General features: G+C 42.5%; 1 protein-coding gene across 6 annotated transcripts in view; it reads left to right on the top strand.

The window, feature by feature from the left end:
* TBC1D22A (TBC1 domain family member 22A) overlaps positions 1 to 26,721 on the top strand; it is a 467,234-nt gene that overhangs the window by 56,277 nt on the left and 384,236 nt on the right. For all 6 annotated transcript variants that reach the window (XM_077834882.1, XM_077834908.1, XM_077834891.1 and 3 more), the window contains exon 5: positions 22,752 to 22,822. In XM_077834882.1, coding sequence (XP_077691008.1) covers positions 22,752 to 22,822 — 71 coding nt within the window. The remainder of the gene's footprint in view (positions 1 to 22,751; positions 22,823 to 26,721) is intronic.

Genomic DNA, 26,721 nt, shown 5'->3' with positions numbered 1-26,721 from the left:
TCTAAGGTGCCACAAGTACTCCTTTTCTTTCTGGAGTCTTCCTAGTGTGAACTTTCTAGGTGCTCATACACACATCCTTTCACCCAACCACTCTTCCACATCTTGCTGTTAAAGAATGAAAGGCTGGGATGTCTCCAAAAGACATCAAATACAAAAGGAAAGAAATAAGATACTTAAGGTAACAAGGGATTCGTGAACTCTCCAGGTCTCATGGTTTTCTGTACTCCTTATGGAATAGGAGCTGGAACTGCAGTTAAGGAACTAGAGGGTGATGTTGCTGTACAGAACTTATTAGTGGGTTTTTTCAGCTGTAGCGAGAGGCTGGTCAAAGACTGGCATAGCCTGTTTGTTTGTCATGGTTTCCTCTCTCCAAGGATTCCGCACGATTAGGTTATTTGATTTAGGTCATCCTTAGCTAGCTTCGACTTTGGAAAAGTCTGTCTTAAACAATTAAAGTATTTGGCGTTACTGTATTGCACTGATCTTCTATATGCTTAAAAAATAGAGGTGAAAGTACTTTGCGCACACACACACTTGGCATGTTCACATAACTCTTGCTGCTAGATTCTTTTCAATTAATCATTTTGATATCCATGTTGGTATGTGGGCTCTGGGAGTAACTTTCTTCTTATCACTTTGTCTTCTTTTGAGAATAGTTGACAGGATCCTTATGTGGTCCATTATCCTTAATGGAAGCCCAGTGATTACTGAATTAGAAACCTTGTCCTTTCTTGACGCTAAATGTATTTGGTGTGGCAGGAGTGGGAAGTGGTCATGAACAGAGAAAAATGGTCTCAATTCTCCCTTGCATCTAAGCTCTCCTTTTTGTAGGTTTGGGGATGAAGGTGGGGATTCAGCACCAGGGTTGGCATTAGTTTATAATTGATCCACTTTACCCCGGCCATTTCCAGCCTGCCCTCACCATGTCTGCTCCCTTCCATGTCATTACCCCTAGGCTAGAATGGAGGTAGGGCAGCTGGCATAGGTGGGGCAGCTGCTGTCTCCACCAATCCCTCTGTAGGGAGGGGGAAATCTTTACTAGCTACTTCCTGCTGGAATCTAGCCACTGTGCACCATCGCACAATGCAAAGTGAACTGATTGTACTGAAAAATCTAGGCCAGTATCTGGGATAGTTCTTGAGCCCTATGGAACTGGTTGTACAACATGATTCCCCAGTATAGTACAATGGTATAGGTCTGTAGCTAACAAGGTATCGTACAGTAGTATATGCAGAGCTCGCAGATGCGAGATGGAGTTGACCCTTTTATTACATACCCTGAACAATATGCTGTTGGAAACGTGTCCTATCACTTGCATACTTCCACTTTGATAAATACTATAGATTTTTAAAAAGGAGGACTTGTGGCACCTTAGAGACTAACAAAATTATTTGAGCATAAGCTTTCGTGAGCTACAGCTCACTTCATCGGATGCATTCAATGGAAGATACAGTGGGGAGATTTATATACACAGAGAACATGAAACAATGGGTGTTACCATACACACTGTAACAAGAGTGATCAGGTAAGGTGAGCTATTACCAGCAGGAGAGCAGGGGGAGGGAGAAACCTTTTGTAGTGATAATCAAGGTGGGCCATTTCCAACAATTGACAAGAACATCTGAGAAACAGCCAGGGGAGGGCGGGGGGGGATAAACATGGGGAAATAGTTTTACTTTGTGTAATGACCCATCCACTCCCAGTCTTTATTCAAGCCTAAGTTAATTGTACCCAGTTTGCAAATTAATTCCAATTCAGCAGTCTCTCATTGGATTCTGTTTTGAAGTTGAAGAATTGCCACTTTTAGGTCTGTAATCGAGTGACCAAAGAGATTGAAGTGTTCTCCGACTGCTTTTGAATGTGTTAATTCTTCACCTTACCTGATCACTCTCGTTACAGTGTGTATGGTAACACCCATTGTTTCATGTTCTCTGTGCATTCCATTGAATGCGTCCGATGAAGTGAGCTATAGCTCACGAAAGCTTATGCTCAAATAAGGTGCCACCTTTTCTTTTTGCGGATACAGACAAACACAGCTGCTACTCTGAAACCTGTCTTCATAGATTTACTTTTTTCTTGCATTTTTGTGTTTAAGGGGTGGGAAAAAAGCCAGAAATATCAACCTACAACTATCAGTTTTATTTCAACTATCAAGAAAAACAAAAAGGATCAGTATGATATCACATAGTAGTAACCTTTTCTTAATTAAATCCTATATACTATTGGCTGTGAAATCAATGATATTGAGAAAGCAGTGTGTAATTAGACCCTTTTTTGAAGAGTTCCTTTAAAATTGACTGTGAATCAGATGCTCGTTTTCAGAGAAGGGGAGTAGTTGTAAATGGAAAACACTTAATTAAATTTTGTTTACTTGCAGGAGACTTGAAAGTGTGTAGTCAAAGGTGAATGAATAGTTTGTTCTTTATCCACTTAAATGCTTTGTGTGCTGTTTCTTAGTTTTAATCTTTATCCTTTTGCTACTTGAAATGGGAAACATATTCTTCAAACACTTTATTTTGCACTTGTGTAGCTCAACCAACTTCTGTTTTTTAAAATCTCAAATTTGTCATATACATAGTGCAGAGTGAAGAGTAGTGTCTTGGCATTGTTTGAAAGAAATTTTGGCTTAGCATAAACGACTGAATTATTTCCATGTTTGCTTACATTACTTTCATTGACTACTTAAGCACTTTCTGAAGTGCATTTTAACCCACATGCTTTATACCACAGCATTTCCCTCTCTTTGGCCCAAAGAGAGGGTGGAGAAGCAATGGGGAGGAAAGATGGATTTTAGTTGGAATACTCTGTGTGGACACATGCAGAGAGAAGGACAGAGCAACTCAGCTAGAATGGGTCAGAAACATCCAGAGATGGGGTGTGGAAGTTACTAGACATGCTCAATAGCGACTTCTGAAACTGTATAGGAAGTTTTCATTGTAGGCCATCTGTCTTGGCAGATTACATGCAGTCATCCTCCGAGAACTGAGCAAGTCAGCACAAGGAGGAGGAAGGCTATAAATTTAGGATTTTTTAAAAAATAAATAGAAATTTACGACTGAAATGCTACCAATCTTCTCAAGCTCTGACGAGTGGAGGTGACGCATGCTACATATTATGGCTATGCTACAAAAACTACAAAATCATCTCCAAGAGAAGATCACAGGGCATGTGTTGATGCATGTTCTAAAGGACAGAAGTGTAGATGTTTGGTTGGAATCTTATATTTGTACATATATGACAGCAACAAGGTGGGGAAGTCTGTATGAGAAACACCAGTAGACTTACTGTCCAATAGCTTTTGTTTGCGAGTTATTCATAGTATTTCAAATACTATTTACAGTGTTTTATATTTGTTTTCTTTGCATTAATCTTTGTTTTACTAAGAATGTATGTACCCTGTCTAAAGATGACTGGGAACTGTTAACACCTATTTACCAGGGTTTTGCCTACAATGGCCATGAAAATTAACTCTGTAATGCTTTCTGAAAAGACATAACTTTGGTCAGTTCTTCAGCAAAGAGTTATACTTAGGCAATATTATGTATCCTAGACATTCATCCTCCAAAAAAGAGGCTGGCCTTTCAGACTGGCAGTCTGTGGCTACATTCCACCCTTTGAGGGCTCTCTAAATGTTCAGGCTCTCAGCTTTTCTTAAAGTAAGACTCTACTTTTACAGAAGTAATATTAGAAATCTAAACTGATTGCATGTGATTTCCATATTGACTTTCCAAAAATCAAAGGCTATTGACAGTTCCTTCCCCTCTATCGTTACCAGAGGTTGACCGATAAATCCTATGAAGGCCATGGCCATGTGTCACTTGAGGGGGTGCCACCATACCATTGTGTGACTCTTATAGGTCTCTGTGGTAATCACCTCAGCATCAGAGGTCTCAGTGGAAATAGTCATTTAATTCAAATCTGTTGAGGAGGTAGAATCAGTGATTGGGTTCTGGTCTACACTAAAAATTAGATTAAACCAGCTACTTTGCTCAGGGGCATATGCGTCAACTCCATGGGTGCTCTGGGGCTGGAGCACCCACGGGGGAAAAAAATAGTGGGTGTTCAGCACCCACTGTCAGCTGCACACATCAGGTCTTCCCCCTCTCTCCCAGTGCCTTCCGCCCGCCCGGATGAGCTGTTCAGTGGTGTGCAGGAGGTGCTAGGGAGGAGAAGGATGAGTGGGAGGCAGGAAGAGGTGGGGGAGGGGGCGGGGAAGTGGTGGAGCAGGAGTGGGAAGGGGCAGGTGGTAATAGGGGCTTGGGAGAAGGGGCTGAGCCTGGGGTGGGGGGGGCAGGAAGGGGTGGGGGGGGTTGGGGAAAGGGGTAGAGTGAGGGTGGGGCCTGGGGAGAATCGGGGGTCGAGCATCTCTGGGATCTGAGTAAATCAGTGTTTATGCTTAGGTGTGAAAAATCCCCACCTTTGAGCGACATAGTAAACTGACCAAGGCTGTGGCTGCTGGGGAGTGATGGCCCTCCTTCCTAGCCCCAGCTTGGGGTCTGCCTCAGCGGGGGACAGAGGGCACATCCATAACATTTGAAAGGTAAGACTATTGATATTAAAATATGAGTAGTGTGCTTTTATTTGTAGAACGAAAGAAGTTTAAGGTTTTTTTTTATATAGCGCTTTTATCCAAAGTGCTTTACAATAGTTAGCTAGTGGTACAAACAGCATTTGGAAAGATCATTAAGTGGTCCGCTGAGACCCTCAGCAATTTTCAAGTAATCTGCGAAAAAAAAGTTTGAGAACCACTGCTCTAGTTCACTATTCAATTTACTCTACATGCTTTCATGGTCTTACTGGAGAAACATTATACACTAATGCACATTTTCTTCCATCATTATGCAAGTGCAGTAGAAACCTCAGAGGTCAGTTTGCAGCAACCATTAGAAAATAAGGGCTGCATTTTGCTCTCTTATATAAAAACCGAGCTGACACACAATTCTGATTACAAAATAGCTTTTGAAAAGCATGGTAGTGAACAATTTTTGTAGTGTTTTTCTGCAAAAATATGAAGTTTTACAATCTCAAAAGACACTCTCTTCAAATGTTCTCTTTCAACATTACAAGTGTCTTTGACATGTTTGAAAATCTGTCTGAAAAATGAGAATGAATATTGGAACTTCAGATATTTTTTTCTCCAGTTAGGTTTGGTCTGATTATTTGTAATGGTATCCGATGTTCATGAGTTCCCATCATTCTAATATTTGAAGTCTTCTTTAGGAACAACTGTATAATGGACTGATCTGTTTTTGCCAAACCTAGCGCGATTGATCCTAGCTGCTGGAATCTTATTTATCAACAGAATAGGCGGTAGCAATATGGCCATGCATGCTTCTCTGCCAACGTGCTACAAAGTTCAGGAGGAACTTTTTTTTGCTAGGGATGTTCTTAATAAAAACATTGTTTTGGTGTTTTATGGCTTGTTTGCTCTTGAAATGCTAACGTTGCACCCCTGCTCCACTGCTTTAGCACTTAAGTGTAGACACTATCTACGTGGATGGGAAGGGTTCTCCCATTGGTGTAGATCAGGGGTCTCAAACCCACGGCCCGTGGGGGTTCTTTTCGTGCGGCCTGCCAAGCTCCCCACGGCCTCCCTCCCCCATGCCCCTCTGCCTACCCTGTGGTGCTGCGAACCCCGCACCGCTCCCTGAAGCGGCTGGAACCATGCCCCTGTGGCCACGGAGGGGCAGAGGGCTCTGTGCATTCTCTCTCTTCTGGGCACTGCTCCCTGCAGCTCCCATTGCCCGGGAACGGGGAACTGCGGACAAGAGGAGCTTCGGGGGAGGTACCTGGAGGAGCGGCAAGAGCAACACATGGAGCTGTGTCCGTCCCCCCCCCCCCCCCCCCCCCCGCTTCCCCCACTCCCAGGGACGTGGTTCTGGCTGCTTCCTGGAGCGGAGCAGAGTGGCGCGGGGCCAGGGCAGGCAGGCAGCGAGCCTGCCCTGGCCCCGGTGCATGCTGCTGCCACCCCGGAGCTGCTCTAGGTAAGTGGCGCCAGGCTGGAGCCCACACCCTGAACCCCTCCTGCACCCTGCACCCCAACTCCCTGCCCCAAGCCCCCTGCCATACCCTGCACATCTCCTGCACCTCAACTCCCTGCCCTGAGGCCCCTGCCACACCCGGCACCCCTCCTGCTCCCCCTGGAGGCAGGGAGGGGGCGAGGTTGGAATGGGGCAGGGAAAGGGTGGGAAGAGGGGGGGCGGGGCGGAGCCCCATAGAAGGGGTGGAGTAGGGGAGGGGCCGGGAGCAGCAAGGGTGGGGTGTCAGTGATGTGCACTATGTGCACAGTGATGTGCACATAGTGCACAATGATGTGATGTGCACAATGCACTAGTCCTCATGTGGCCCTCGTGGTCACTTGAGTTTGAGACCCCTGGTGTAGATAATCTCTCTAAGAGGTGGTAGCTAGGGTTGACAGAAGCATTCTTTCATAGACCTAGTGCTGTCTATATGGCAACTTGGGTTGGCTTACCTACATTGCTCATAGGTGTGGATTTTTCATACCCCTCAGTGACCTAGTTAAGCTACCTAATTTTTAGTGTAGACCAGGCCTAAGTGTTTTTAAAATATTTATTCTGATTTTGCATTGGCTAATTACTAAACAAAGTGTTAAAAACAGCTTAACTGTTCGTTTCAACTTATTTCAACTTATTTTGTTTTACTTTATGTACAGTACTTTCTATTTTATAGTTTTGTCTAAATAGTATGTATATTTAGTATATTGTAGCAAAAAATCCTAATGAGTTTTTATAGATTTTTCCTGCTAACATTTATTAAACTGATGCATACAATCTGTTTCTTTAAACCAGAATGCTAATATAAAAGAGATCGGAACAGGTAAACAATAAATAGTCCAAAATGACTAATGGAACAGTAGGAAGCACAGTTGTAGATCACTTTCTTTTTGAAGCTGGAGAGCCTTCATTCTTCATCCAACTCTGGAGCTCACAGTTAGATTCCAAAACTATTTTTACAGATGTAATCATGTTTAGTTAAGGGAAAATTTTGTTTCTTCATTCTGTGTACATAGACTATATAAAATGGATATTTCTGAAGCAGTTCTTAATATCACAAACTTATTTTGCTGTTACTTGTTCTGATTGGGTGGCTGCCTTTTTGGGCTTGAGGCGTCCATAAAGGTGTGTGTTTGTCATATTCAGTTTTACCTTTCAGTGCTAGATTGCTAGACTTCGTTTGACGTCTAGTCTTGTATGTAATTGAAACCTCCCGCAGCTGGATATTGACATATCTAATTTACTACTTCATTGGTCCTTCATTTTCAGTCTTCTAATATCTCTCAATAGTTGCTGCTCTTGGTGTTCACTCAAGGCTTACAATATTGGAGTTGCATCTGACAAAGCTTTTGTTTTTAAATGGCTTATAAATGAAGCTAAGGGTTCCTGCTGCTGTTAGGAAATATTACTAGGCTCTCTCTGCTCGTGCATGTGTTTAAAACTGTAATGCATAAATTCATAATCTTTCACTTAGATTATAGTAAATCTTTTTTCTAAAAATGTCATATGAGGTGGAGTCCTATTATTGGATCTCCAAGTTTTTTGACCCTTTGAGTTGCAGGCAGACTAAACTCCTGTAGTGCCCTTCAGAATGTTAATTTCTGGTTAATTTCAGCTGGATATGAGTCAGCAGTGTGTCCTTGTTGCCAAGAAGACCAATGGCATTTTGGGATGTATAAGTAGGGGCACAGCGAGCAGATCGAGGGACGTGATCGTCCCCCTCTATTCGACATTGGTGAGGCCTCATCTGGAGTACTGTGTCCAGTTTTGGGCCCCACACTACAAGAAGGATGTGGATAAATTGGAAAGAGTCCAGCGAAGGGCAACAAAAATGATTAGGGGTCTGGAACACATGACTTCTGAGGAGAGGCTGAGGGAACTGGGATTGTTTAGTCTGCAGAAGAGAAGAATGAGGGGGGATTTGATAGCTGCTTTCAACTACCTGAGAGGTGGTTCCAGAGAGGATGGTTCTAGACTATTCTCAGTGGTAGAAGAGGACAGGAGAAGGAGTAATGGTCTCAAGTTGCAGTGGGGGAGGTTTAGGTTGGATATTAGGAAAAACCTTTTCACTAGGAGGGTGGTGAAACACTGGAATGCGTTACCTAGGGAGGTGGTGGAATCTCCTTCCTTAGAAGTTTTTAAGGTCAGGCTTGACAAAGCCCTGGCTGGGATGATTTAATTGGGGATTGGTCCTGCTTTTGAGCAGGTGGTTGGACTAGATGACCTCCTGAGGTCCCTTCCAACCCTGATATTCTATGATTCTGTGATTCTTACCATGGTGAGCTAAGGATCTCCATGTTGTGGCATTCTCTGCCTGTCTCAAAACCAAAAAACCCTAACTCACCCTTCCAGCTATTAACCTTTTTCTGTTCTTTTTTTCATCTATCTTTCTATCTTTCAGTTCTCTTTGACCCTGTCCAGTCAGTCTTCTACCTGTATGCCTTCACTGAAACTGTTCTTGACAGTCTGTCCCTGCCCAAATCTGTCTGTATTCTGATCTCACTACTGCTTCTGGTACTGATCACACCCCCAGTGAGGTCTTGTTTTCTATGGCTTTTGTTAGTTTTTCAGGTTTTCTTATCTTTCTGCTTGCTTCTTCAGCGTCTTGCAGTGGTTTCTCTCCCACTCTCTGTGGGTGTCTCTCGGGTCCTTTCCCTTTGTCCTGGGTCCTTTCCTCTTTTCTCTGTAGATCATCTCTCAGGGTGATCTCTCACATCAGTTACCATCTTTTCTCTAGGACTCTTACAGCCCCTCTTGGATGTCTCCCCATGAGCTTACATTGAAAATGACTGAGCTCTTTAGTTTCTTCCTAAATGAGTCCCACTCCTCTACCTGTTCCCTCAGTGAAAATAGCACAGATGACAACACTATCCTTCACTCAGACCTTGACATGGGAGTCAAATTTGACTTCTCCCTGTCCCTTAACTCATGTGTTCAAATTCGGCTGCTGCTTCTGTGATGCTTCTGAAATCAGACCTTGCAACTACACTAAATTCACATTAGGCCCTCATAATTCCTCATCTTGAGTACTATAACTTTGCTGATGTCCAGATCACCCTCTTCCAATCCATATAAATTGCAGGTGCTAGGAAGAACATAAACTTGATACAGCAGTTACATTTATTACTTTAAACTTCAGGAGTGCAATATGGAAGACGCTGAGTTTGCTATCTCTAGTCCTCTTTGGGAGGGAAGAATAAAAATTCAATTTTTTCCCTAGCAGGCTCTTGTGCATATATTTTGATTACTCTCTTTTCCTTTAAATGATTCTCAATTCTTGAGATTTGTATTTGTGGCTCTTTACTGTTTCTATGCAAGGTGCTATTTATTAGTCACTGTTCAAGGTTTTGAAGACCCATCAAAATCTCTTGGCTAACAGCCAATGCTGGGGGAGGACTTTTGGTAATATGGGGAGTGAGACCACCCTACAGTGAATGGGGGAAAAGGCTGGGAGACCATAAGCACTGGAAAGGAGTGGGGAACAAGAGTCTGAAGAGTGGGGGCAAGGGCTGACTGAAATTGAGTCAGGGGAGTGACCCAAGCAGATGCTGGTGGAGCTTAAGGAATTAGATCGAGTCCTGTTTGAAAGTCAATGGGACTTGAGTGCCTACAGTCATTTTCCCCAAAGAACTTTCAGTCTAAATAGACAGTACAGCCACTCAGGACTGGGATGCAATAAAATGAAAACATGATTGGTGAACTTTAGCTCAAATCATTTTAGTAGTGTTTTTCTTTTCAAGATTTTTGTTTTATTGCTATGAATGTGTCATGAGCTTGTCGGCAGTTCAGCAGTTTGTTTGCTTTTCCTGAAACATTTAAATTGACCACATTGTATACCCTGCATGCTTGATTAATTTTATAACAACCTAAAGAGTACAGTATTAAGCTAAACGTTTTAATGATAAAACAGCAACACACTCCACTAATGCAGCCTCACTGAGTTAATGTTTGTACTACTTTTTAGATTGCCTGACATCCTATGATTTCAAATTTCCAACTTTATTTCTGTGGTATGGCATTTTGCATTTAATTTCTTAGTTTTTTTTAAAGAAAAATAATAAACAAGGTAAGGTATCACTGGAATATTCCAAGATACTCAAATTCCACCTTTGTTTCATGCTCTTGCTGATCATGCACATAGTTATAAATGTGTTAAAGTTGCAACACAATGGTTAAAACTTACTGGATCACTGGACGTTTTAAAATCAAGTAACAGTTTTTTCCTTTGGTTGCAGTTCCAACGCACTCCTCATTGTGCAGAGTAATGAGAAACAAATAGATGTACCTGTAATGGACAAACTTCAGTGAAGTGTCTTCAAGAGACATCCTGATTAAACGTCCACCAACAATTATATGGAAGAGGATTATACATGTAGGAATTAGTTACATTATATACTGGCCAAACAGAGCACAAATGTGCAAACTGTGAGGATTATACTCTTCCTCCCAGCAAGTAGAATTTCACAAGGCTGAATCATTTGAAACACAACTTCCAAATTTATATTCTTTTCATACTATTAAAGATCTTCCCTTCTACCAGACAATATCTAAACCCTACATTCACTCTCCATGCACAGTGTAATGCATCATGTTGAAATAGCATCATATACTTAACAAAAACATTCAGAACTTCTCCAACTCTCCAGAAGTACAGAGGTTGCTATATGAAAAATCAGCATTGACCTAGATTTACCACACTAGTATTTTGTATGGTAAAAGTGCACAAATGTTGACATTTTCAGATGTGGCCATTGTATATACAGAGCCTAAAGGTTTGGCATTAGGATGTATTTCCCCCAAGGAAAAGTTCCGGTATTTATCAGAAACTATAAAGGCCCCTTCTGCACCTGTGAACCTTCTGCACACGCGTCCCTTTCTTAGACATGCTGTGGCTAGTTCAAAGAGCTAAGGTGAAAGCTTCTGGGAAAATACATACACAGTTCTTTTGAATTGTGAAATCCCAATCTTAGTTTTTTGCTGCATGTCTCCAGGACAGTTTTTGGGTGCTCAAATTTTCAAACTAGGTCATATATTACTCTTCAATAGAGCCACTTATATGCTATGTTTCAAAGTTGAGCTGTTACTGAGTTATTGATGTGGGGGTGGGGGGAAGTGGCAATTTAGTTATATAATGCAAAACAACCATTTTAAGCACATTTTAAAAGACTGTAGTGAATTTCTTCAAATCACCTCTGGGAAGAGATCAAGCATGGAAAATTTCAGTCTCAAAGGAGAATTTCTTTAGGTTGATAGAAGTAATACAGGAGTGAGAAGGGCTATAATTGGGGCTTGACAAATCCACTCGCCAACAGTGAATAGAGAACTTCCCTTTTCAAGTGGAGTGTCTTACCTAGCGAAGTCTGTGACGTCATCTAAACTCTTCTTAAAAAAAAAAAATCTAGCCTGTATGAATACAACTAAAGCATTTAAAATATAATAAAAAAGGTAGTAGTATAAATGAGAATTTATTCAATACGACCAACTTATTCATTGGGAATTGCTGTACCAACATTGTCCTGCCCTGAAGAGTTCTAGACAAAATGAAGAGTCATAGGGATTTGTGCTTGCGTGCCTTTGCGGGCAAATCATCAGCTGCTGTAAATTTGTGTAGCTCAGTTGATTTGAATGGCGCTATGCCAACTTACCCTGTATGAGGATCTGACCTGCTGTATGCACAATTTGATGGTTTCAAGTCTAACTTGATTTATATCCTGTATCAAAACAAAAACAAAAATAAGTAAAATAAAATAGCTGTTGGTGGCTTCCATTGTCTGTGTACCCATCCTGCATCAGGTGCTGTGCACCATGGGACCATTCCCAAGCTGAATGCTGAGACCTGCTTTTTAAGTGGAATTGCGTGATGGGAGCACATTTTACTAGCACCCCTGGATCTGCACTGGCTTCTAACAAGCTTGTGGGTGTAATTCAAGGTTTTAATGTCTAAAGCCCTAAATGATTTTGGGATCTGGTTACTTGAGAGAATGTTTTTCTCCCCATGACATATTGCAGTGGTTGTGATCAGCAGAGTCACTTAAGCAGGAGCTCCTTTGGTATAAATGAGATAGAACTGCAGGCAGGCTGTTCCTTGTGAGGGCTCCTCCAGTTTTCTGTTCTGGAACCCTTCTCTTCTTCCCATTTCTGCCAGAACCCTGATTTGCTGACCTACTGGGACACTGCAAACCCATGTTGTCTTTTTCTTTACCCAGACTTTTCTGGCAGGACTGGGCTGAGAGCTGGGTCACTGTATTCATGGGCAGTCCTTTTATATTATTGTATATGTTAACCTGTTGGATAGATTCCTAGAATATAGCATGGGTACCTATATCTAACTTTTATGAACTTGAATATTTTTTCCTGTAAGTAATTCCTGGGTATTGATGGATCTGATGATGGACAGTATGGTTAGTGGCTTTACAAACTTACTTTGGGCGTGGAGGGGGTTTGTAGTTGTATGGAATAGTGGAAGACAACGACAGAGATGCTTGTGGACAAATGGAAAACAAAGGCTGGAATCACTGGTCCGGAATCACTGTTCAGTGGAGGGTGGAATTATCTTGCTTTACCGTTCAGTTCAGTAGGAATGACTTTGTTGCCTATCTTGCTAATGCTACAGGTTTTTTGGTTGCAACAGGATTTTTAAACTAACTGTAAATACTCAATTTCAGCTGGTAATACTTGTCAATTTATAGAATAGAACTTGCTTTTGTTTGATTTGTAGTTTTGTGTACCACATAATGTTCAGTAGATTCTGTTGGCTCTTTTGAAAAGGGATGCCAGTTATAACAAAATGTCTTCTAAATCTTTATAATTTTAGGAAAAAAAAATTCAAAATGTGTAATACAGTACTATACTTTGCATAAGTTGTAAAATGTTTTGTAAAGGGACACTAGTATGTGTTTTTTTTTTTTTAGCGGAGTTATTTTCTAAAAAACAAGAATTAAATGCAATTTCAGATTGTACGCTTATGCTTGAGTTGCCGTACCAATTTTTTGTTGTCTTACAATCATCTTTTCCTGTTTACGATGGAATATTTTCTGCAATACATTACAAAAAATTATATACACATTTCAGTCATTACAGAGAATAAGGAGAAAACTATTCAACCACAGCAAATTAGAAAAAATAACTGTTTATATTTCACATATCCAGCCAAATGAAGGAGTCAGTGTCTTTCAGATAAAATATGTAGCATAATTTGACTGAGATTTTGCACGTGTAAAAATTCCTAAATGCAATCAAATATCCAATATCTGTGCTGTAAGTGTAAGAAATTAACTTTCATAAACTCTAAATTAACTGCTTGAAAAAATGTCATCAATGTTTGCAGCTTCAAATTACAAAATTAAGTCCCATCAAAATGTGTAAAACATACGTGTTCTTGAAAGTTTGTAGGATACACTATTGTTGTTTGAGCATCTGTTGCCAACATGTGTTAAGATTTTAAAATGCATTGTCAATATTTGGGTTTCTGTTTGACATAGTTGTGGAAAAATTTCTCTCTCTCTCCCCTTCCCCCACCCCACAATCTCATCTTTTTCTTTTTGACACACTTTAACGCTTTCTTACCTTTGGTTTTGTGACTGATTACAACTTTCCCATTGGTCCCCTTGTTATTAAATAAAAAGTAGGTAATGAACAGGCATATGTTAAACAAAGCTTGACTTAATCTAGTGTGTATTTTGAATTGCATCATAAACTACATTAAATGAATGTTAAATTTGCAAAATCAAATACTCAAAAATTAAGGTTGTTGATATACTGGGTACTTGATGTTCTGGCCTAGCAAAGGCAAAGAGTGAGAAAATAAAGCAGGATTAAGAGGTGGCCTGTAGCAAGCCCTCCTCAGTCCTGCTTCTGTCTCAGTCTACAAACCATGCAAAGACTCTTTTTGCTGGTTCAACACCCTGTGAAGTTTATTTATAATTGAGTCCCACCAACTTCACAGCATATCTTTACAAGCAGGGGGAAAGCAATCTCTCTCTCCCTCTCACTGCCTGCTTTCCCCTTTTTTCACTTCCTTCTATGCCTATTTTGTGGGTTCTGGCTAATGGCTTAATTAGCCTTTCTGCCCTGCCCCATGCACAAATTAGGCACAGGTCTGCCTGGTTAGCTCCAATCTGCTATGCCTGATTGTAGCTGTTGTGAACAGAGTGCTGACTCAGGCTTTCATAGCTAGCACTCTGTCACATGGCCCAAAAGGATGTGGACACAGAGTGAAATGGGAGCTGAAAGTGGGAGCAACAGGTAAGCGTGCACATGAGGTGCACGGGAGAATTGAGGGAGCCATAGTATACTAGGAGAAAGAGTTAGATTGGATCACTGCAGGAAAGATCTCAGTAAAAGGGGTAGTTTCTAAACTGAGATGGATTAGGAAAGGAAATAATGTAATCTCTGTCCTTTGAGGTTTTTAATGCCCGGCTTGACAAAGCCCTGACTGGGATGATTTAGTTGGGGTTGGTCCTGCTTTGAGCAGGAGGTTGGACTAAATGACCTCCTGAGGTCTCTTCCAACTCTAATCTTCTGTGATTCTATGATAGAAGAGGTCTTCTGGTGAGGCAATAGGAAAAATGGGATTTGGGATGGAGAGACTTGGGAGACTGGATTATTTTATTTCCTTACAGTATGCCATAATGGCGCAAGGAATTTATCGTTTAAACAAGGGACATTCCCTTCCCTGAGGAGCTCAATCCTAGGAATAGAGAAGGAAACAGATGAGTAGGGTAAGAAAGGGGAATGACAGAAGGATTTTGTATACAAATGAATGCATTATAGGCTCTTCAAGAACGCAATCACTCAAAAGGGTGCTCGTTCTCTTCACGCAGCCGCTGAATTCCCTCCCCCCCCCCCCCCCCCGTGTTACCCTTCTTGATCACCTTGTGTGCAGCTGCCCACTTCTGGCATCGGTATAAAGGGCCCAGGAAACCCTGAGCCCCTTCCATTCCTTCTTACTGCCTTTGACAGTCAGTGGAATTGCTCTTCTTGCATTTGCAAGCTCCCTCAGTGGACAGTGTTCTCTTGTATGGTAAATAGTGTTATTAAGGTTATTACTGTTTAGCTTGTTTTTTACCAGCTGAGGTTTTCGGTTGACTCCCAGGTGCTGAGGGATGCCTCAGTCACTGGGCTTCAAGCCCTGCATTTCTTACACGAAGGCTATGCTTGTGCGCTCAAATTGCTTGAGGTGCCACAGGGAAGTTCATATTGGAGAGTGTTGCCAAACGTGCAGGGACTTTAAACCTCGCAGGAAAAAGATTGTGAAGCCAAGCTATAGTTTCTATTCATCTGAGCCAGGTGAGTCGGACTTGGCACCAAGTGTCTCGGAGTTGTTAAGGAGTGCTCCTCCTACTTTGCCTGAGTCCTGACACCACTCACCATCCCCAGTGTCTAAGTAGAGGCATAAGAAGTGCACTGCCTAAAGGGAGAGAACCTTGGTATCGAAGTCTGCTAGGCAAGGGGATAAGAGCAGAGTGTAGTCTAAGTCAAAACACTCCTCTGAAGATGGCACAATTGACTCCAGCACCTTGGTAGATTCCATCAAGTCTGGAGCCGAAGGAGTCCCTTCTGCATCTGCGACACCCCACCATACTGACCACGCTGGAGGTGTTTACAACACTTGGTACTATGCTAGCTTCATGTACCCCTGATTGCTTGCCCTTTGGTACCATCAAAGGTACCCCAATGCTTGCTGCTTTGTGGGCCTCAGCACCAGTCGCCAGCACTGTCTGGAAGTACACCACTGTTGTCAGCGGAAAGAGTCATCTTCCAAATCTGAGGTCAGGTCGTACATTTCCCATCTTTGGAGCTGCTTGCTTGCTGCTCCTCCTCCAAATGTTTCCACCGTTCCATGGATCCTATCGCAGGCATGTCATTGAGTAGTTGGCCAGGAGGTCTTGGGAGCCTACAACTGTCCAGAGGGCTTTCCCCCACTCTCTGTATTATATTCCAGGCACTCCTGTTCAGTGATCTTGGAAATGCCATTCCTGCTTGCAGTACTGAGCCTGGTACCAGACTCCAAGAACTGGCTCCACAGAACGCTGCAGATCAATAAAGGGAGGAAGAGCATCCAAGCCAGTGCTGGCCACCTCTTTCCTCCTCCCCTGATGAGGCAATCTTGGGCGGGGGAGCAGGCAGGCATGTTGCCTCCCCCAGATGACTATAAGGTGCACTAGGAATCATTAGAGGGTTGCCTTAAGTCTGGGCCTACATGTGGAGGAAGTAAAAGAATCCTCTCACTACCTGCTCAGTATTTTAGCAACTGGAGGTCTTTCCAGAGTGACTGTGACAGACAGGCTTTCCTACCTCATTTTGGGGGAGAAACCTGTTTGTCCTTATGGACAACATCACAGTGATATTTTACCTCGGCAGATAGGGAGGATCTCGATCATTCTTCCTGTGTCAGAAAGCAATTCACCAATGGGAATTTTGCATAGTCCATTCAATCAACCTCAAGGCATCTTACCTTCTAGGGGTGCAGAATGAGCTAGTAGTTTGCCTGAGCAGGTCTTCCTCAGTCACCACAAGTGCTCTTTTCACCTGGATGTAGTCAGATGCATTTCCCAGCAGTGCCGTAGTCCCCAAATAAACCTATTTGTGAACAAGTACAACAGAAAATGTCGTCATTTCGGCTCTATACGTGGCCACAGCCTGGGTTCTGTCACAGAAGCCTTCCTGGTACCCTGTATAGGAAAGCTTTATTTTGCTTTTTCCACAATCCCACTCCTATGCAGAGTGCTACTGAAGATCATAATTTAATTAATTAATTAATATTAGCACCAGCATGGTCTTGCAAACAGTGGTTTTCCACTCTGTTGGACCTCTCAGCGGTGACTCCAATCTCACTCCTGTTGCATCTGATCTCTCAGGACCACAGTTAGCTGCTCCACCTGAACTTGCAGTTCCTTCATTTAATGGCCTGGAATTCCATGATTAAATCCCAAAGAGAAGGCTTGCTCAGAGCAAGTTTGCTGGGTCTTACTAGATAGCAGACAGGCCCTCCAACAGGTCAGCCTACTTGTTAAAATGGTTCTCTGTCTGGGCTTGTCAAACCAGAGTCTCATCAGTGCATTCATCCATCCAGTAAATACTCGACTGTCTGCTGCATCTGAAACAGCAAGGCTTAGCTATTTCTTCTATTAAGGTTCACCTGGCAGCAATATCAGCTTTCCATCCTCATGTGGATAACTGTTCTGTTTTTTCTAATGACATGACAATTAGATTCCTTAAAGGCCTGGAAAGATTGTACCCTCAAATAAGGGAGCCTGTTTCCCCCGGAGAGTTGAATTTAGTTTTATCTAAACTTGTGGGACCAACATGCTCCTTACTACACCTTTCCTGGAAGGTGGTTTTCCGAAGGTGGAGACCTAAGCCCTGAGGTAAGTGGGATACCAAGGAGGGTGCAACAGGGGAGACCTCCTGATCCCTACTGAGAAGGTAGGGCAATCAGCTAGTTATCTTAGGTGCCTGTACACGAATGCAAGAAGCCTGGGAAACAAGCAGGAAGAACTGGAAGTCCTGTTACAGTCAAGGAACTGGTGATGTGGTGGGAATAACAGAGACTTGGTGGGATAACTTACATGACTGGAGCACTGTCATGGATGGGTGTAAACTGTTCGGGAAGGACAGGCAGGGGAGAAAAGGTGGAGGAGTTGCACTTTACGTAAGAGAGCAGTATGATTGCTCAGAGCTCCAGTATGAAACTGGAGAAAAGTCTGAGAGTCTTCAAGTTTAGAGGCAAGAGTAACAAGGGTGGTGTCGTGGTGAGCATCCACTTTAGACCACCAGAACAGGAGGATGAGGTAGACAAGGCTTTCTTCTGACAACGAACCAAAGTTTCCAGATCACAGGCTCTAGTTTTCATGGGGGACTTCAATCAACCTGACATCTGCTGGGAGAGCAATGCAGCAGTGCACAGACAATCCAGGAAGTTTTTGGAGAGCAATGGGGACAACTTCCTGGTGTAAGTGCTGGAGGAGCCAACTAGGGGCCATGCTCCTCTTGACCTGCTGCTCACAAACAGAAGAATTGGTAGGGGAAGTAGAAGTGGGTGGCAATCTGGGCAGCAGTGACCATGAGATGGTAGAGTTCAGGATCCTGACACAAGGAAGAAAGGAGAGCAGCAGAATATGGACCCTGGACTTCAGAAAAGCAGACTTTGACTTCCTCAGGGAACTGATGGGCAGGATCCCCTGGGAGGCTGGAGTCCAGGAGCGCTGGCTGTATTTTAAATTAGTCTTATTGAGAGTGAAGGAACAAATCATCCCAATGTACAGAAAGAATAGTAAATATAGCAGGCGTGTTAACAGAGAAATCTTCGGTGAGCTTAAACACAAAAAGAAAGCTTACAAGAAGTGGTAACTTGGTCAGATGACTAGGGAGGAGTATAAAAATATTGCTTGAGCAGGCCAAAGCACACTTGGAGTTGCAGCTAGCAGGGGATGTGAAGGGTAACAAGAAGGGTTTATACAGATATGTTAGCAACAAGAAGAAAGTCATGGAAATTGTGGGACCCTTACTGAATGGGAGAGGCAACCTAGTGACACATGATGTGGAAAAAGCTGAAGTACTCAATGCTTTTTTTTTTTTCCCCTCTGTCTTCACAGACAAGATAAGCTCCCAGACTGCTGCAGTTCTCACCACTAAGGGCCACTCACCTCCTCCCCATATTGTGCTGCGAAGAGGTTAAAGGCTATTTTGAAAAGCTGGACATGCACAAGTCCATGGGACCAAATGCAATGCATCCAAGGGTGCTCAGGGAATTGGCTGATGTGATTGCAGAGCCATTGGCCATTATCTCTGAAAACTCCTGGCGATTGAAGGAGGTTCTGGATGATTGGAAAAAGGCAAATATAGTGCCCATCTTTAAAAAAGGGATGAAGGAGAATCCACGGAGCTACAGACCGGTCACTCCCACCTTTGACCCTTTCCAAAATAGCCTGCAATGCTTGCAAGAGCATTAGCAATATACAATGCTGATCTGCCTTCTCCAGGGAACCCCTTGAGGGAGGGGGCCAATGGGTGTGAGAGCCTCACCTCAGTCCCTGGGAAAATCATGGAGCAGATCCTCAAGGAATCCATTTTGAAGCACTTGGAGGAGAGGAAGGTGATCAGGAACAATCCACATGGATTCACCAAGGGCAAGTCATGCTTGACCTACTTGATTGCCTTCTATGATGAGATAACCAGTTCTGTGGATATGGGGAAAGCGGTGGATGTGATATATCTTGCCTTTAGCAATGCTTTTGATATGGTCTCCCACAGTATTCTTGCCAGCAAGTTAAAGAAGTATGGGCTGGATGAATGGATTATAAGGTGGATATAAAGCTGGATAGATTGTTGGGCTCAACGGGTAGTGATCAACGCCTCGATATCTAGTTGGCAACCGGTATCAAGCGGAGTGCCCGGGGTCTGTCCTGGGGCTGGTTTTGGTCAACATCTTCATTAATGATCAGGATGATGGGATGGATCTTACCCTCAGCAAGTTTGCAGAGGACACTTCAAATTTTTATATCAATCAATTTACTTGCCTGTATCTTAAACCACATGGAAATAGGGGTGAGGAACAACTATACATATTGAATGTTAGACAAGCACTGATTTTTTTTTTATCTGGACAGGACCAAATCATTTCAGCTGTCAATCCAGCTGTTCGTCGCCAAAGCGGACAGAATGAAAGGTCCTGTACAAAGAATTTAATTTTGGGTAACTTCTTGTATCTGCCCATGTTACAATCCAGCAGGTGTCTCTCCTCCAGACAAGCTGACTGCCTATTCCACAAGATTGTAAGCATCCTCAACGACATTCCTAGTGCAGGACTCTTGCTGGACTCTTGCAAAGCAGCAACCTTGTCATCTGTGTTTAATTTCTCCTCCCATTATACCATCAGTCAGTATTCAAGAGATCATGTCAATTTTGGTCAATCAGTACTGCAGAACCAGAACTCTGGTCCCTCTGCCTTTTTAACTAAGAATGGAATGCACATGTGCAATCACTCGAAGAAAAAATGGGTTCTCACCTTTTGTAATCTTCAAGATCTGTTGCACACGTCCATTCCACGACCTGCCTTCCTATCTGTCTGCATTGAAGGTTCCAGAAAGGAGGAACTGAGGAGGTTCAAGGTCAGCTGTGCCCTCTATACCAGCACCAGCACCGTGTGGCAGTGGTGGGCGCTTGAGCTGTCCCAACAAGTACCACTGAGGAAAAGAATTTCTGGTGACTGTGGGGTGTGTGCACACACAGAGTGGAATGGACATCTGCAACACATCTCGAAGAACAACAGTTATGAAAGGTTAGTAATCCCCCCCATATCAGAAGTAGATTTTAAGAACGATTTTGAAGTGGTGAAGATACGGGCCTTATGAATGAATTCAGGAAGGTGCAATCTTACATAGAAGGTAATGAAGGGATAAAGATGACTGTTTGAGAGGCAACAAATGGGATGATGGGGGTGATAACGCTGGCTGAGACAGAAGGCAACATGAAGCTTTACTAAGGAGAATGAGTAGAGAACTAGATTTATATATAAGCCTTGAAATAGGTGACCAGCAATTACAACTTGATGCAATAACAGATGGTAGGCAGTGGATGAATTCTAGGAGGGGTGGGGGATGCAATCAGACTACGTAATGGAGATAATTTTAACAGGTGCATTTTGTATGGAATGAAGAGTGACTGGGTATGTTTGAGAAGCCAGAGACAAGGGTATTTGTCATAGCTGAGGCAGGCTATGGGGGCCTGAATGAGAGACTTTGATGTGGAGGCAGAAGAAAAGGAGGAATCTTGTACATGTAGAGGCATAAGAATGATTTGAATATGGCTTGGAAGTGTGGAGCAAAGGAGAGGAAGAAGTCACAAACATCCATCAGTCCTGAACTATGTGGAAAGTTTATGGTATTGCTGACAGTATTAGGGAAAGAAGAAAATGGAGAAAGCTTGAGAGGAAATGTCAGGAGTTTGATTTTGCTAGTATTCATTTTCTTTGACAATAAGACCCCAAACAGATGTTAGAGACAAGCTAAGATTGGGGATTGAAAGTGAGAGAGTGCTGATGGAGAGAAATTTGTCAATAATCAGCATAGATATGATACTTGAAGCCATTTAAGCATGAGATGTCCCAGTTACAGATGGTAACTTTCCAGAGTTTTGGTCCAAGGGAAACTACCTGTGCTAATAAACTCAGCCCACAAGGTTTAAAAATTGGCTTTCTCAAAGACTGGTGACTCAAGTAATTTTAAATAAAATCTCATTAAATCTAATAGGAGTGATATCTTTTATTTATTTTATTTATTTAATTAAATCGATTTGAGTAGGAAAGACTCAACTCATTCAGTAAAACCACTCAGTGAAGTGGCAGATGGGGAAAAAAAAAAACCTTGTCTGTTTCATAGAGTAATGCAAAGCTTTTGCACACAGCAGTGACTTTGGGATTTTTGAAATATACAAAATCTTTTAAAATGTTCACATAACTGTAAGAAATATTAAGGTTGTGTCAGTCATTTCAAGCAGAGGAAGGTAGGGCATCGTTTTTACTCCCAGTTCTGGAGAACATATGGCTATTTCTGTCTTAACGGTGACTCTCCCTGCCCTTAAAAGTTGAAAACTTAAAAAAAAAAAAAAATCAATCCTCATCCAGAGAATATTAAAAATGACATTTGAAGATGCATTTGTGAAACTTTTTGAAAGCTGTGTACAGGAAGTAAACCCAGAGCTCCAACAGGAACAAAGCTATGTTCTAAAAAAAGCAACAACACTAGCTTGTGGTGACAGAAACCTTGTGATTTAACAATAGTCAAGAATATGCTATAAGCTGTCACAGTTAGAGGAGGCACTTGCTTTGTCTCCTCAGAGTCCCCATCATCTAATAATTTGTTTTCTGTACTTCTGGGTTTTCTTATTACAATTTTTGGGGTGGAAGTTTTCAAAGACTGACTAGAATGTAAAAATTGTGTATACTTATGTGTAGAACCTAAATCAATAAATCTAATCACTTGCCCATAATGTAGGATTTTCATCCTCACTTCCTGCCTACAGTGAGAAGCAGCAAGAGACTGTCTTGCTTATAATTAAATCCTGAAGTTCTAGGTTTCTTAACAGGCATTGTTATGTATCTCTTGTCATTAAATATTTTTCATACTTTTTTGTTTTCACAACATTTTCATGCATTTTATAGATTAAACACAGAATTCGTACAGGAAAGTAATGAAAGTGCTTCTGGCTGGATAGATGTTCAGTGGTTTTAGAGGGGATTGTATTTGGTTTAGTTGGATATACTGTGTTGGATATGCTCTCTTGGAAACAGTTCTCTAGAGAACTATCTATAAAGTTATAAAGTATGACTGGAAATGGAAATAACTTTTTTAAATTTAACATTAAATTCCAGCATCAGAAAGTGAAACATTGCTGTTTGGGTTACTACTAATTGTCACCTTTTAATCAACATCAGTATATGTAGAGCCTACATCAAGTCTCTCTTGTGCATATTAATACACAACATGTATGGTAAGAAATAACAGTAGGTAAATATACCAGGAAACTACCTTATCACACCAAATATCTATTTTTCTTAGGCACCTGTATGGATTCTCATATGCAATACCTTTTTAATTCACAGCAATATTGTGTAATTCTGATTTTACTTGTATTTTGATAAATATTATTAACAACTTTGTATTAATTTGCTTGTATTGATAAATATTCATTAGTAAAATGTTGTTGACTTCTCATGAAATTGATTTTGTTTGACAGATGAATTACGGAAGCTGAGTTGGTCTGGAATTCCTAAACAGGTTCGCCCGATCACGTGGAAGCTTCTTTCAGTAAGTTCTGTTTGTGGCAATAATTGCTTTGTTTCTGTCACTGAAGAATTTTGCTGGAGTTATAGCCTATTAGTGATACTCCAAATTATTGCATCATGTTACTGACTGGTAAAAGCAAAGAATACAGTTATATTATTTGTTCAGTTTCAAGCTTGTTTTGTCAAATTAGGAGGCAATGACAATAAGTAGTAAATAACTGGTGTACTTTAATTTTTTTTGTTTAAATGTGTGTATTCAAAATTGTTAGCTTCCCACAAAAAGTATGATGTATTCTAGCTAAGAGTGTTTAGTTAGCAAAGTGTGAACTTGAAAATCGTCGTCATAAATATGTGTTTTACCTATTTTCTATCTGTACATGATGGGGGGGGGGGTAGGGGAAGGGAGTGGTAAAGCCACTTGCATTGAAAAGACTCAGTGCTTACACTATAGAGAATCTAGAAGAGACTTTATCAGCAAATGTTCATGAACTTAAGGTCTGTTTAACATTCTGAGCTATGCACACAAGAGTTTAACACTGTTAAATTTTTCAGGGAAGGCTTAGATTGTATTCCCTGATGATTTATTTTTTCAAAAAAGGAAAACTAAGTGTTCACTTCAGATTGGGTCTGATTTTCAGTGTTAGAAAGGAAATCAGACGCAATCTCTCTTGCTAATGAGTCCTAATAAATTGGTTGTGTAGTGCTTTCTAATTCTAAATGCATATGCAGTTTTTAACAGAGAATATTTATTGATTAAATAGTCTCTTGCAATTAAAATTAAGCACAGTGTGCAATCACTTTTATTTTATATTTCAAAATTTGAAGTCAGAGCTTTGAACTGAGTAATGTGAGTTTCTCTTGAAACTGAGGGCATGTCTACACATAGGACAGTTAAACTGATTGTTTACATAGGGAGTTTAATCTGCAGCATATGAGTTAATTCACTTTGAAATTGCTTGCATACACATGAGGGAATTCATTGTAGTACACTCAGGGCCGGCTCCAGCTATTTTGCTGCCCCAAGCGGACAAAAAAAAAAAACAAAAACCAAGCCTGGTTGAGCTGCCACCGAAGTGCCACTGAAGAGGAAGAGAGGGGCTGCAGGGCCCACTGCCGAGTTGCTGCTGAAAAACCGGCCGTGCAGCCCCGATGACGGACGGGGTGCCACCCCTTTCTATTGGCCACCCCAGGCACCTGCTTCCTTTTCTGGTGCCTGGAGCCGGCCCTGAGTACACTGACTCTGTATTTAGCATGAACTGTGGAGTCCTCTTTCAAAGTGAATTAACTTTGCTGGAAAGCGAGTTAGTCCGGACTATTGTTTGTATGCATGCAATGCTGCTGCGAGCTACTTTGGTAGTCTTCCACTGGCTATGCGTGCCATGCTCTGCCCTGCGGTCAAGTTGACTGGATGCCGCCACCCCTGCTTATAAGATGGTGCACAGCCAGACTTCATCCATTTGCTCCTGGATCCCAGTTGATCACAATACCTGTGGTGATGCGGCGTAAGGTCCTACAATATGTTTTGAGCAACTACTTGGAGCTGTGCCAAGATGCTGGATCTTATCGCCATTTGGGGAGAAGTATTGGTGCATGAAGCTCCTGTGGCCAGCCTACAGAACAAAGACCGTTTTGTGGATATTACTGGGCAGATGTCCACAAGGGGCCATGACTGGGATGCTGAACAGTGCTGGATAAACACCTGCTTGCACAGGAGCTGCACAGGATTTTACATAACTACGTAATCACTCAAAACCAGGCAACTTGAGGAGCCTGCTGGTCACTGCTTCACTACCCCCACACTTCCCTGAATATGACTACCAAGACTTATTGAAGGATAAGCATGAGAAGCCCAGTAAAGAGATGTCTCTGGAAAGCCAAAATCTGTTTGCGACTGATGCTGGCTACGGAAAAGGAAAGCCTGATTCCTGCCCTGATGTACTCAATCCTGAATCCCAGCAACTCAGACTAGGATTGAGGAGGCTGATCCTATGGAGGGAACTGTGGCGTGTGAGGGTTTTTAAAATTACTTAATTTACCTTTTAAGTTTTTAATTCACTGCTGCTGTTCTGCTATACTGCCATAGAATATCAGGGTTGGAAGGGACCTCAGGAGGTCATCTAGTCCAACCCCTGCTCAAAGCAGGACCAATCCCCAATTAAATCATCCCAGCCAGGGCTTTGTCAAGCCTGACCTTAAAAACTTCTAAGGAAGGAGATTCTACCACCTCCCTAGGTAACGCATTCCAGTGTTTCACCACCCTTCTAGTGAAAAAGTTTTTCCTAATATACAACCTAAACCTCCCCCACTGCAACTTGAGACCATTACTCCTTGTTCTGTCATCAACTACCATTGAGAACAGTCTAGATCCATCCTCTTTGGAACCCCCTTTCAGGTAGTTGAAAGCAGCTACCAAATCTCCCCTCATTCTTCTCTTCCGCAGACTAAACAATCCCAGTTCCCTCAGCCTCTCCTCAGAAGTCATGTGTTCCAGTCCCCTAATCATTTTTGTTGCCCTCCGCTGGACTCTTTCCAATTTTTCCACATCCTTCTTGTAGTGTGGGGCCCAAAGCTGGACACAGTACTCCAGATGAGGCCTCACCAACGTCGAATAGAGGGGAACGATCACGTCCCTCGATCTGCTGGCAATGCCCCTACTTATACATCCCAAAATGCCATTGGCCTTCTTGGCAACAAGGGCACACTGTTGACTCATATCCAGCTTCTCGTCCACAGTAACCCCTTGGTCCTTTTCTGCAGAACTTCTGCGTAGCCATTCGGTCCCTAGTCTGTAGCGGTGCATGGGATTCTTCCATCCTAAGTGCAGGACTCTGCACTTGTTCTTGATGAACCTCATCAGATTTCTTTTGGCTCAATCCTCTAATTTGTCTAGGTCCCTCTGTATCCTATCCCTACCCTCCAGCGTATCTACATCTCCTCCCAGTTTAGTGTCATCTGCAAACTTGCTGAGGGTGCAATCCACACCATCCTCCAGATCATTAATGAAGATATTGAACAAAACCGGCCCGAGGATCGACCCTTGGGCACTCTACTTGATACTGGCTGCCAACTAGACATGGAGCCATTGATCACGACCCGTTGAGCCCAACAATCTAGCCAACTTTCTATCCACCTTATAGTCCATTCATCCAGCCCATACTTCTTTAACTTGCTGGCAAGAATACTGTGGGAGACCGTGTTGAAAGCTTTGCTAAAGTCAAGGGACAACACGTCCACTGCTTTCCCCTCATCCAGAGAGGCAGTTATCTTGTCATAGAAGGCAATTAGATTAGTCAGGCATGACTTGCCCTTGGTGAATCCATGCTGACTGTTCCTGATCACTTTCCTCTCATGTAAGTGCTTCAGGATTGATTCTTTGAGGACCTGCTCCATGATTTTTCCAGGGACTAAGGTGAGGCTGACTGGCCTGTAGTTCGCAGGATCCTCCTTCTTCCCTTTTTTAAAGATGGGCACTACATTAACCTTTTTCCAGTCGTCCAGGACCTCCCCTTGATCGCCATGAGTTTTCAAAGATAATGGCCAATGGCTCTGCAGTCACATCTGCCAACTCTGTTAGCACTCTCGGATGCAGCGCATCCGACCCCATGCACTTGTGTTCGTTCAGCTTTTCTAGATCGTCCTGAACCACTTCTTTCTCCACAGAGGGCTGGTTACCTCCTCCCCATGCCGTGCTGCCCAGTGCAGCAGTCTGGGAGCTGACCTTGTTCGTGAAGACAGAGGCAAAAAAAGCATTGAGTGCATTAGCTTTTTCCACATCCTTTGTCACTAGGTTGCCTCCCTCATTCAGTAAGGGACCCACACTTTCCTTGACTTTCTTCCTGTTGCTAACATACGTGAAGAAACCCTTCTTGTTATTCTTAACATCTCTTGCTAGCTGCAACTCCAGGTGTGATTTGACCTTCC

The sequence above is a fragment of the Eretmochelys imbricata genome, chromosome 1 (assembly GCF_965152235.1).
Source record: "Eretmochelys imbricata isolate rEreImb1 chromosome 1, rEreImb1.hap1, whole genome shotgun sequence".
Taxonomy (NCBI): Eukaryota; Metazoa; Chordata; order Testudines; family Cheloniidae; genus Eretmochelys; species Eretmochelys imbricata.
The sequence above is the reverse complement of the archived record's forward strand: the minus strand, read 5'-3'. Positions and strand labels throughout refer to the sequence as shown.